Raw genomic sequence first — 13104 nt, 5'->3', positions numbered from 1 at the left:
AAAAGAACTTGGAAATGGTAAGATTTAATTTCAGTGCACGTCTGGTTGTCATAAACATGTAATTACCTGGCCTTGGTCTTGATCCTAGGCATCCAATATGATCTCTATAAAACAGAAGTAGGTTTGATATTGTCTTGTTTCAAATCATAAAGATTCCAGGGGAAATAAAATGTCCCTTGCTCCCATCACATGCCCCCTCATGATCTCCTACCTCCCATCCCTTTGCCCCAATATTTGGCACAGTCCAGCAGCTTCAGCTACATAACCCAGAATCAACATTTTAAAATAATTTTGAACTCTGCACTGTATACATATGAAAATATCTCTCTGCAAATGACCCTGGCCATAGTCATAGGTAAAGAAAATTAGGGTTGTGAGGGGCACAAGATTAAACAATTGTGATACAGCATGGCCAGAGGGCAGCAGGAGAGTGTTTTTGGTTTTTTTTTAAGCAGAAAAGAATTTTATTTGTGTAACACTTACAAGGAATCACCAAAAAGGATAAAGCAAAACTATGCAACAAAAGCAAACACAAGGTATAACACAGCAGCCTTCAGGAGGGAGAAGTGTTCAGGCTAGCCTGGGCCCAGAACGGGGGGGCTTCCTCGACACTCATGGTCTTCCACCCTCCTGAGTTACCTGGTGGCCTAGAGCGGGGGGGCTTCCTCGACACTCATGGTCTTCCACTCCCTCGAGGTACCTAGTGCCACGCCCAGTGTCACTGATTATTCCTCTCCTGAGAGTGCCCGACAAGATGGGCACGGCTGCGGGGTGGACGGGGATGTACCCTCCTAGGTGACAGTAATGATGGTATTCACAGCGGCAACGGCTGGGGCTGGGGTCTCTCGCTCTTCCCCTCAATCAAAGTGTCAGATGGAGGGAACCGGACGAGGTCACCAAGCAGAGAACCTCGGACAGCGCCCACCGCTCCTCGAAGGCGTCAAGGGAGTCGGTGGACGCCGCCCAGAGGAACTCCGCCTGGATACATGAATGTACTGAGGATCGGAAAACGGCCCTACAATCGCAGGACGCTTCATTAGCCAACCTCCTCTCTCTGGTTTTATAAATGGCTGTTTTAGCTAGGGCCAGGAGGAGGTTAACCAGGAGATCTCGCGATTTTGTGGGGCCACGGATGGGGAGCGTGTAAATAAAAAGGTGAGGGGAAAAGTGTAGCCAAAAGTGTAATAAAATATTCGTGAGGAGCCGGAAAAGGGGCTGCAGCCTGGCACACTCTAAATATACGTGCGCCAGGGTTTCCCTCATGTTGCAAAAAGGGCAAGTATCCGGGATGGGGGTGAACCGTGTCAAAAACACGCCCGTGCTCACAGCTCCGTGAAGGAGCCGCCAACTAATGTCCCCGACGGCCCTCGGGACCAAGGTGGAATACAGGCTGGCCCACCAGGGTTGCTCACCCTCCAAAGGTGGCAGGAGGTCCCGCCACTTTGTATCGGGGCGGGACACCAGGGTGTGAGCGTGGAGGGTGTGAAGCGTGAGTGTGTATAAATATTTCCGTGGCGCGATTTGGAAGCTGACTGGCTACAGTTCATGAAGCCGGCTCGCAGTGAAAGGGTGAGGGGTTTGTTGGGATCTACGGGGTAGAGGCCCAATTGAAAGATCCAGACGGCCTGGGGTAGAGGGTGGGCGGGGTGCGCCCTCGCGCAGGGCTCGGTTGAGATAAGCCTGAGCAGCAGGCGTCAAGGCGGCCTTCACCTCCTGAAGTACGCGCCGGGGAGTACTAGGTCTGGAGAGCCCCATGTGCCCAGCGAGCGTCAGGGGATCCAGCCAGTCTCCCCGGTCGTAGTCCAGGAGGTCTCCGATTCTCGTGACTTCCGCCAGGACCAAACTCTGGCGCACCGAACGGGACTCCGCTGCTTGCAGACGAAGCTGGAGGTTGTGTAGCAGGGGCTCCGCGAGGAGATCTGCTCCCACGGTGGCCGCTACGGACCTGGTCGTTGAAAACAGTTTCCAGGTCCGGAGGAGGTCCTGGTAGAAGACTGGCAGCCCGGAGAGGTCTTGCGGAAAACCGCTCAGACAGAGATAAAAGAGCTGCCAGTCATATCGGAGCCCTTGGAAGCGGCGCAGGAAGGTGTGCGCCAATATGCTCCACGTCGAACTACCTGCACTATAAAGGAGCCTCTGCAGGGCCTGGAGGCGGAAGACACGGACCTGAGTGTGCAGACACTTCAGGCCCTGCCCTCCTTCCTTCAGGGGTAGATGAAGAACCCCAACAGGGGCCCAGTGCATTCCTGACCAAAAGAACTCTAGAATTGATGTCCGGAGGTCAGTCAGGAAACCCGGGGCCGGGACCAGGGTGTTGAGCCGGTACCAGAGCGTGGACAGGACTAGTTGGTTAAGCACCAGTGCTCTCCCTCGGAGGGAGAGACATCGGAGTAGCATCGTCCATTTCCGGAGCCGCTCTATCACCCCGCCTTCTAAATTTTGCCAGTTCTCCGGCGGAGAAGGGTGCGTGGCAGAAAGGTGAATGCCTAGGTAGAGCAGTGGACCCGCGCTCCACTGGATGGTCTGAAGTGCGGGTGGGAGAGAACTCACCCGCCGCCAGTCCCCCACTGCCAAGCCAGAGCTCTTGACCCAGTTGACTCGGGCAGAGGAGGCTGCCGAATAGATGGCCTGGCAAGCCTCCACCCGCGCCAAGTCACCCGGCTCCTGGACCACGAGGAGCACGTCATCGGCGTACGCCGACAGGACCAGCCGCAGCTCCGGCTCCCGCAGCACCAACCCCGTCAACCTCCTGCGGAGGAGACAGAGGAAGGGCTTGATCGCCAGAGCGTACAGCTGGCCTGAGAGGGGGCACCCCTGCCGTACTCCTCGCCCGAAGCTGACCGGTTTGGTCAGGGTCCAGTTGAGCCTAACCAGACACTCCGCGGAAGCGTGCAGCACCTGGAGAAAACTCACAAACTGAGGTCTGAAACCAAACGCTTGCAGAGTGCCCAGGAGGTACCCATGGTCCACTCTATCGAACGCCTTCTCCTGATCGAGAGACAGGAGGGCAAACGACAGACCATCTCTACGCCCAAGTTCCAAAAGATCTCGGATTAGAAATAGGTTGTCAAAAATGCTGTGACCTGAGACAGTATAGGTCTGGTCTGGGTGGATCACGTCCGCAATCACGGACCCTAGCCGCAGCGAGACTGCTTTCGCTACGATTTTGTAATCTGTGCTAAGGAGCGAGGCGGGACGCCAATTTCGTAAATCGCGGAGCAACAAGGCGAGCACCGCTCGCCTGCACGAAAGAGGGAGGACCCCGCCCTGCAAAGACTCAGCCCAGACAGTGGCTAGGTCTGGGCCAAGAATGTCCCAGAACGCACAGTAGATCTCCACGGTCAGCCCGTCCATGCCCGGAGATTTATTGGTGGGCATGCGACGGAGGGCTTCCAAGAACTCGGCCAGGGTGAGAGGCAGCTCTAGTTGGTCTCGATCGCCCACGCTGACCGTGGGGAGTTCCTCCCAGAGCACCCTGCAAGCGCCAGGATCAGTCGGATCCAGGGAGAAAAGGCTTGTGTAGAAGTCATGGACCCTCCCACACATCTCCACCGGATCTGTGAGGGGGGCGCCGTCTTCTGCTAGAAGGCAGGTGACGTGTTTCTTGGCCCCCCTCATTTTCTCCAGGGCGTAGAAGAAACGGGAACCGCGATCCATCTCCCGAAGGAGGCGGATGCGGGATTGAACAAAGGCACCTCGGGCCCGATGGTCCTCGAGAGTCCGGAGCTCCTCCCGCTTCTCCCAGCATGCTCCGCAGAGGAACGGGTCCTCGGGGCTGGCGGCCAGATGCCTCTCCATCTCTAAGACCTCCCTTTCCAACTGTTCTATCGCCGCATTTCTCCGTCGGCTGGTGCCCCAGGTGTGGTCACGGCAGAAGAGCTTGGCGCGCACCTTCCCTAGATCCCACCATCGCCGCACCGAGGGAAAGGCATGCCGCTGCTCTCGCCAGGCCAGCCAAAACTCCCGGAAGGACGTCACGAAGCCCTCATCCTCCAACAGGCTGTTGTTAAAGTGCCAATTGGTCGGTCCCGGCCTCTCTGCACGGAGGGAGGCTGTTATGGTGGCTAGATGATGGTCAGAGAATGGGGCCGGCCGAATGTTGGAGGAGTGGGCCTGTGAAAGATGGGAACAGGATAAATAAATATGGTCCAACCGAGAGTGGTGTGACCGATGGGCCTCCACCCGGACAAAAGTGAACGTAGAAGTGTCATCTGGGTGGTGGTTATGCCAGACGTCTACTAGGGAGTGATGTTCGACTATTTCTCGGAGAATGTTCGCAGCGGCCGGGCTCAGCTCGGCCCCTGAGCGGTCCTGTTCCTCGAGAGTGGTGTTAAATTCCCCTCCCAGGACTAAGCACTCGTGAGAATCTAGGGTGCCGAGGAAGTCGGACACCCGCTGATAGAATTGCAGCCGCTTCGGGCTTGTTGTCAGGGCATAGATGTTAACGAGGTTGACCACGAGCCCCTCCATATGGACTCGGAGATGCAGCAGGTGGCCCAGCATGGCCTAAGTGACCCCTAGCACCTCGGGCCGTAGGTTGGGGAAGAACAGGGTCGCCACTCCAGCTTGTCGAATCGTGAAGTGGCTGAAGTAGACCCCATCCCCCCACTCCAGCCGCCAGGTGTCCTCGGCGGTCGGATCCGTATGGGTCTCCTGCAGGAAAACCACAGAGTACCCCCCTTCCCGAAGGTAAGAGAGCACCTGGGACCTGCGGAGAGCCATCCTACAGCCCCTGGTGTTCAAAGTTGCAATAATGAGGGGCATCATGCAGAGGGCTGGGGGGGTGGGGGTTCCTTGTTGGCGGGGGTGTTCACAGCCCCCGGCGGGTCATGCAACAATCCGTGACCCATCCCGTAAGTGAGTAAATCGTCACGGAAGCTGCGGGCCCGCCCGTAGGCCGCGGCACCGTGCCTTCCTTTCCCTTTACCCTCCTTTATAAGGGCCCTTGTGGGCTGGAGGATGTGATCAAAGTCCCCCCATAGCTGGAGAGCTAGCTGTGCCCTGTTGCGGGAGCCACCGATGTCTTCTAAAAACTGTCGCAATGCTTTTCGCAGCTCATCGGGGGGGGTTGCGATTTCCGGGTTATTCCCTGGTGGGGCTCCTGGTGCAGCCTCATGGTGAGGCAGGCAGGCAGGGTGCAGACTACTGACGGGGCATCTGACAGGCTAGAGTTATTAGGTCCATCTCAAGCCTTGGGGTAGAAGAGGATGGCGGAGGGAAAATTGCAGCTCCTAATGGGTCACAGCAGGAAAATGCGAAGACTGCTCCTTGGGGGGGATCTGCAAAAAATGGGAAAGAATAACCCCAGGGGCGGCAATAGCATTGCAGGAGGAGGTGGATTGGGCAGGGACAGGGATGGGGGTGGGGGCGGGGGCAGAGGCGAGGCTCTGGGCTTCGGGAGGCAAGCAGCTGAGAGGTGGTGCCTTCTGAACAGATTCGAGGGTTAAGGGGGTGCTCCCACTGATGCTAGGCGCAGGCTCTGTGGTGGATTTGGCAGCCATGGCTTCAGGTGGTGGACCACCTTCTGCAGGGTGCTCGCCCGGGAAGGCGGTTGGGGGAGGGAGCATGGGGAAAGGGGGACTGGGGTAAGGCTGCCCAGATCGAGGCCAGCCGGCAGTAGGTCATTCTCTCCCTGGGTGACCGGGGTCAAACTTAGGGTCTTGATCTCCTCATACATGGAGGAAAGGTCGTCTTCTGCCACCCCGGGGGACTCCACTCTGGCGCCCGCTACGACGGTCACTTCGGGGTTCGCGGGGGGTTCGGATGATATTCGGGCAGAAGGGGCTTCCTCAGGGGTCTCGGAGGGGAGGGTCTCCCATGAAGGGGAGATTCTACCTTCCAGTGCTATTTTGTCTTCCCCTCCTGACACCGGCGGATGGATCTCTCTCGTGGGCATAGCGGAAAGCTCAGTGTCAGTGCCTCCCTTCCTGGTCTTCCGGGGGGCCTCCGCATCGGATGGGTGCAGCGGAACTCGAGCCTTCCGCTTGCCTCACTTCCCCTGGACTAGGGTCCAGCCCTCCATAGCATCGTCTGGGGGCTGGTTAGCAGGGGTCGTGTCGGGGGGCAGAGGCGATGGTTCAGAGGCTCGGTGGGGTAACGGTGAGACAACATGGGGGGGCGGTTCTCCTTGGGGCGGGCCCTCTCCTATGCCCAGTAATATCTTTGCTGCACCCTCCTCCATAGGCTCTGCTGGATTGTTAACAGCAAGGGCGGGGCTCCCTCGCTCGTCTGGGCGTTGTAGGGGAGGTGTCTCTTGGGCCCGGGCAGGAGCAGCGGTGGATTGAGCAGGAGGAGAGGTGGTTTCAGGTGCTGGGCAGCCAGGGGCGCCGGCAATGACGGAGCCGATGTCCTGCCGGGTCTTGGGGGTCTTGGATGCCCCTCCCCGCCGGGCCAGGGGCAGTCTCTTCGGACATGCCCCGCTGATCGGCAGAGGTAGCACCGGGCCTCTCCTGTGGAATAGTAGACCTGATAGCAGGCTCCCTGGTAGGGGACTAGGAAGGACGCCTCGAGCGCCTCTTCGTCACATGCCGGCGGCAGCGGTAGAAGCTGCACTTGCCGGCGAAATGAAAGGATGTGATGGAGGGTGGGGTCCTTGCAGCCCAACGGGAGAGGGCTGATGACAGAAACGGGTTTCCCCAGGGTGGAGAGAGCGGGTAACAGGGTGGCATTGGGTAGAAAAGGAGGGACAGAGGTCACAACTAGGCAGACGCCCAGGTCTTCTAGCGGCTCCAGGGGGACAAACACCCCCCCCCCACCGCCAGGCCCTTCTCCACCGCCTCCTGGGCGGCAGCCTCTGATGCTAAGAAAAAGACGACCTTCCCGTACATTTTGGAGGCCACCACAATAGCCGTGGGTCCTACCACTCTCGCCAACGCCTGCACGTATGTCTCCACGTGGGGCGAGGCGGGCACCAGGAGGCAACGGACGCCGTGCTTCCTGGTCATGGTGGGAAAGGGGCCCCGGCCGCTATTGATGGTAGCGGAGGCGGTGGGTGGGTGAGAGGACGAGGCGGCAGGCGGGGGGGGGGGCTGCCACCGCCTGGGCATACGCCCTGGGGGCCGGGGGAGGGATGCTCGCAGAGCTGGTGGAGGGAACAGCGGGGAGGGACGCCATGGTCGATGACGAGGCCACAGCGGTGGGGGCAGCCTCTGCCATGGAGGGCTTGATGGTTGTGGCTGGGCCCTTCCCCTTCTTCGCACCCTGGCCTTTCCGGCTAAATGGGGGGGCTTTCCTAGAATCTGGGGGGGCGGTGGGCATAGCAGCGGTAATAGTCGCCCCAGTGCCTCTGGCTGCTGATGCCCCAGCAGGGACGGTGGCAGGTGTTTTGGCAGCAGTGGTGGGGAGGGGGGCTTGGGGGTTGGGCAGGGGGGTAGGTGGGGGAGGGGCAACTGAGGTTGTTAGAGGGGCCTCACCCCTCTCATTCCCCGCCATCGTGAGCAGGGAGAGACGGGGAGACACCAGAAGGAGGGGGGGAAGCAGATTAATCACTTTTCCCTGTTGGGCTGCAGGCGGGGGGCGGGCAAATGGGTCGGACTGGACAGGGGAAAGGAAACAGGAGTTGGGGTCAGGTAGTAGGGGCAAACTGTGGGGTGGGCAGTCCGGGGGTGGGGGAGGGAACACGGACCCACGCGCGTTTATCCAAAGAGTCTCGTTTGGTCGGCTCTTGTGTCTGGTCCAGATGATGGAATTCAAAGCAAGCAGTTGAGGCTAGAGACAGATGGCAGGTTGCCAGCAGGGACGGACGGCGGGGGGCCGTGACGGTTGTAATAGTGTTGGGGGGGCACCGATGGATTGGGGGGCAGCTTCGTGCAACACCCCCTGTGCCCCTACAAACGCAGTTAAGACACAGTCAAACTCCCCCCACACGAGAGTACAGTTCAAAAGTTACTCAGTCTTACGGCCCCCTCCACGATGATTTGTAGCTTCCCCAGGCGATGTCTCTGTCAGCTCTCTTCTCTCCCGGTCTTGGGGGGTGTCACCCCCACCCCCACTCCCCAAAAAGAGAAAGCATGAGACCCACCATAGTAGTGCCGGCAATTTGCCACACAATGTTAAAAGAAACAACATATTGCACCTGCCTCTGTAAGGTGCATGCACCACTGTGCAGAGCTTTTCTCTGATCTGGTCCAAAACAAAAAAAGACCCACAAAACCACAAACAGAGGTTGACTTGCTTCAGCAGGGTGAAAAAACAACAATCCTTAATTTACAAAGTTTCTGGCAAGTAGTAGACAGGACTGACAACCAAAATCATGAGTCAGGTTCCAAAATAATCATGAGACTGGTTTAAAAAGCATGAGTGTTTTTATACAATAATACATTTAAGGTTCTATTTATTTGCCTTCAACATACAGCAAAGGATCCAGATCTTCAGTGTATAAAACCTTCCCTAATCCACTAAACTATCGAAACCTTTTTCCTCAGTATAGGTCAACACACTTTATAAAGGCGGGTAAGTATTATTAGCCCCACTTTACCCATGGTGACTATAAGGAACAGAAAATTTGCATTGATGGCTTTCTTCTCTAGTGGATAAAAGGTATTAGCTGATCTGAATCTACTCCAGGTTCTAACAAAGACTTCGTATGTGATCTTGAGCAAATTGCATAACCTCAGTTATTCCATTGTAAAAGGGTGGTAACAATGTTGGCCTAAGAGTGGTGTGATGCCTCACTAAAAAGGACTGTGAAGGTCTATGTACTATTAAGGTCGGTTAACAAAGATGGGGGAATAGTATTCAAGACCTCTTGGTACCCCTCCTGGTGCTCATTCCTCCCTAGACCAAGAAGGCATTTATATGTTGACAGCAACCGGAGAATCTATTTAACCAGATCATGGATTTCCCAAAACATTTATCTAATTTTGTAAAGAAGCACTAGCTAGTTTAGAGTAGTTCAAAGGACAAGACATTTGTGTGCACAGCTAAATACATACATGCATATTTTTCCCACCAAAAATATGCTTTGTTCAAAATATTTTGCAGAAATAAAAAAATGTATTTTTCTACCAGCTCTAGTTAGCACTGACATAAAGGTGTCCAGTCATAAAACTGCACTTGTTTAACTAAATCAATTTAATGTCATACCTTTCGTTAAACTGGTGCAACTTCTGTGCATAGACAATCCATAACAGTATGTTGACAGAGTTTTTACCTCAAGTTAATTGATCCTCAATTAGCTTGAGGTAATTAAAACATTTGCAGACACTCCACAAACGTTTCATCCAGGACAACTAGGAAAAATTATTTGTGGAATATCCACACTGGAATTCAAAATAAGGATCACCAAATCTGATTTTTGAAACCTAAAATTGTACATACCTTGTCTGAGGTTGTCTTTCAGAAGCACTGAAACTTCGTTTAATTATACCTGAAACAAATGCACAACGGCTATATTCTCTGTAGTGAAAGAATCTTATAGAAATATAGTCAATTTCCCAGCAGGTATATTGTGCCAAAATCTTAAACCCCACCATCCCTTAAGAACTAAATCTAAACTTCAAAATTGCAAGCATTGTACAAAGAGTCAGTGATCTTGAATAACACATTTAAGTGCTGAGTCCCCTTGTGATGCACCAAGGATCTGCCTGCATCATAACCAAGATCTTACTACCACAAAGATTGATGTATATGTTGGATCACTCACTTGCTTAAAACTAAGCATGTATGAAAGGCTTTGCAAGACTGGGGCCTTAATGTATCTTTTTCCCTGCAGAAAGAGTACTATTTTTCAGAGATAAAATTTTGAGTTTTCATGGCACAATATAAAATATCATAAACATATATTTAATGCTCTATATAATTCTAGAAATGTCTTAGTACACAACAGCAGAAAATAAATACAAAACTTAAAAATTGCCACTAATTTTTAGCTTTTTACTTTGGGCCAAATTCTCTCACTCTTGTGTATGTGAATAGTACCTTACTTCTCAAATAGTCCCACTGATTTAAAGACATAGCAGCTAAGCTGCAATGAAGTTAACTGACTTGCTCACAATTATGCAGTGAATCAGTAGGAGAGCTAGAACAGAACCCAGTGGATCTGTTCTCTAACCACTGGACCGAGCAGTCTCCTAATCAACGCTAGGACATTCATTCACATAGTTCCCCAATGCATTGGGGGGGGATCCTTCATAATCTTTACTATTTATTCACTTATAAGCCATGACAGAAAAGATTTCTGTACAACTGTTCTATTGATGATAACTTACCGACTGCTCCGCAAACCATTTTAATTCTAATTGTGTTTAGACCACTGCCTCTTGCCCCCATTTTGTGTGGGAAGGCAGAATGTGTCTGTACATTCAGAACAAAGAAATATTTCATCCTATCAAAGGTCATCTTAATAGCAGAAACTAAGCAGGTCTTCACCATTTTTCCTTTGCATATTCATAGTATATTCTACCCTTGTCTGTGGTACCTCTCTTTCCACTATTGGTAGTAACAATGAAAGTATTATCGTAGCCTGGGAACAGCAGTGTTTAATTACTCAGAATTGGACAACACTGTACTAAAACTTATTGTGCCAGATCTGACACTAGTTTTCCCACCATTGCCAGTGCTGGTGGAGCTGCATCAGTATGAGAGCAAAAATCTGAGATTTCAGAAAAGGCCCATCCTTCAAATCTGAATAAATTTCCAAGTGACTTGAATCCTTTTCTATGAGGCTCAAGCACATGTCAAGACGTGAGGCCTTGTCTACACTGCCACTTTACAGCGCTGAAACTTTCTCACTCAGGGGTGTGGAAAAAAACCCAGCCCTCTGAGCGATGCAAGCTTCAGCACTGAAGTGCAGGGTAGACAGTGCACCAGCACTGGTAGCTACTCCCCTCGTGAGGGTGGGTTTTTTTACAGTGCTGGGAGAGCTCTCTCCCGGCGCTGGTGCTGCAACTACACAGCCACGTTCCTGCACTGCCGCAGCAGTGCTTTAATGTTACTCGTGAAGACATACCCTCAAAATGTGCTACATTATAGTCTCTACAGTTTTCTTCCCTTTTCAAGATTCCCTGGCAATAATGAAAAGATCGTGAAGGAGATTGTCATCTATCATGTGGAGCTCAGTTTAAGATAAATTATAAAAGAAACCATTCATCTTTTATTTAGGTCAGAGCTGACGATAAAAAAGTCATACCTCTCTCTTGTTTTCCCTGTTACTGTTGTACAGCAAAACAGGTACACCTACTGCATGGCACTTGGCTCAAAGAATAGGTAAACGATGCAACTACAAATGGGCTAGATTCTCTTTGATGAGTCAAGAAATAAAATATAGAATATTTTGGCTGCAAATGGATTTAATAGTGAGATTTAAGACAGAGAAGAGAGTTTCCACAGAACAAATCAACATCCCCTGGGCCCTGATTTTGATTTAGGCCTTTGGGCACTACTGACGTACAAATAACATCAACAGGAGAGCCATGAAACTCAGTATCACGTGATGTTTACAGGACATTTTGACGATCATTATATCATGGCTCCTGATTAGGGAGTTTAGAGTGCTCACTGTCTCAAACACATCCTTGTGAAATGTAAAAATTTTGAGTGGGGCTCTTTGGAGTTGCAAATGGCTCCCTTTTTGTTTATGGAAGCAAATACAATAATATCAATCCAAGGGTGGTAGTGTAGTTTTAATTGACACTGGGATCACATAGCTTGGATAAGGATTTTGGATAATAGCTTCAAGACATGGTTGTAACAGAGTATAATGGGTTTGAGGAATATAGAAGAACAAATAAGCTCCTAGAGCAGTATCAGACACCATTTGGCTAGAGACCTCGTTTTGAACACAGAGCTGCTTGATGGAGTTCTGAAAGAGCAGTGTTAACTCAGAGGAGCCAGCTGCCCCTTCTCAAGAACGTACATACTTCTAAATTATACTATATATACAGACTCCTATCCCTGTGTCAAATACATTGTCTCCCAAACAGGAAATAGCTTCCTTCCATAGTCAAACCAGAAGCTGACTCATCATATTTGACCTGCCAATCTTGTGACTTATGAATATACTGTTGCATGATATTTCACACCAAAGAGCCTGTCTCTATACACTCATAAGTACCTAGCATACATGTAATAGAGACAGTTCCTGAATCACATACCAAGATTGGGGAAATACTTTTTAGTACCAAAGAAACAGAAGTAGTGATGCAGATCACTAAACAATAGCTATTATCCAGTGGCCCTGTTGTGGTTAACAATAATAATTTGAATTAGAGTACCACATAAAGTCCTCAGCCGAGACTGGGGTCCCTTTGTGATAGACACTGTATAAACGCACAGTAAGTGTTTATACAGTGATTAGCACAAGGAGGCACCTCACATTTAGGCACAACAATAATACAAATAAATAAATACTACTAATAATAATACTAGCAGTAACAGATTGTAAGCTCTCCAGAGGAGGAACTGTCTCAAACAGACAAGCCAGACAAAGGATGAGAGAGGAAACAGAAGCACAGACAGGTGAAGGACTTGCCCAAGGTTACACAGCAGGAATGGAACTCAGATTCCCTGATAAGGCCATACTTTCTCTTTCCCATAGAAGTCTCCTTGGATTTTGTAGCCCCTAGGGCAAGCTTGGCTTTATTATATTTACTGCCTTGCCTTCATTATACTCAGCAGTAATGCAAGGAATCTACAGGCCTGTATCCTATAACACATTGGCTTCAGCAGTTAGCATAAGCCTTGAGGCCTATGAACTTTGACACAGATAAATGACCTAATGGTCACCCCTAAGTTTTGCGGAACAGAGTGTGAGGGGGAATTTTGCCCATAATGACTTCAGCCAATACCAGCTTTTGGATAGAATGCCTGCAAATGTCTGAACACAGGACATGGCAACAAGTTGAAGTACTTGAAAATAAGTTGAGATCATTAATAAACTAATCTATAGGAGAATGACCCCTAACATTAGTAGCATGAGGAAATACAAATAAGGAAGAGGGCAGAACCCCCTACTGAATATGCATTAGACATAGTGGTATCCGTGTAACATTTTATAAAAGCTGTATCCCAGCTGGGGGGGGGTGGGAGAGGGAGGGAGGGAGAGATGTAGCCCTTGGGAGGTGCCAGAATGATTGCAACTGGTAATGATAAGGAAGATAATGGCTA

The 13104-nt window shown here is 51.3% G+C and overlaps 1 protein-coding gene across 14 annotated transcripts in view; it reads right to left on the bottom strand.

The window, feature by feature from the left end:
- The window catches only part of NEK10 (NIMA related kinase 10), a 173638-nt gene that overhangs the window by 26986 nt on the left and 133548 nt on the right, over positions 1 to 13104 (bottom strand). For 11 of the 14 annotated variants that reach the window (XM_073333431.1, XM_073333424.1, XM_073333427.1 and 8 more), the window contains 2 exons: positions 9319 to 9367; positions 67 to 104 (listed from right to left, as the gene is read on the bottom strand). In XM_073333431.1, the coding sequence (XP_073189532.1) occupies positions 67 to 104; positions 9319 to 9367 (87 nt within the window). The remainder of the gene's footprint in view (positions 1 to 66; positions 105 to 9318; positions 9368 to 13104) is intronic. The other 3 variants (XM_073333437.1, XM_073333439.1, XM_073333438.1) reach the window with 1 other exon arrangement.

Source organism: Lepidochelys kempii, chromosome 2 (assembly GCF_965140265.1).
Source record: "Lepidochelys kempii isolate rLepKem1 chromosome 2, rLepKem1.hap2, whole genome shotgun sequence".
In the NCBI taxonomy this organism is placed as follows: Eukaryota; Metazoa; Chordata; order Testudines; family Cheloniidae; genus Lepidochelys; species Lepidochelys kempii.
This window is presented reverse-complemented; position numbering and strand designations above follow the sequence as displayed.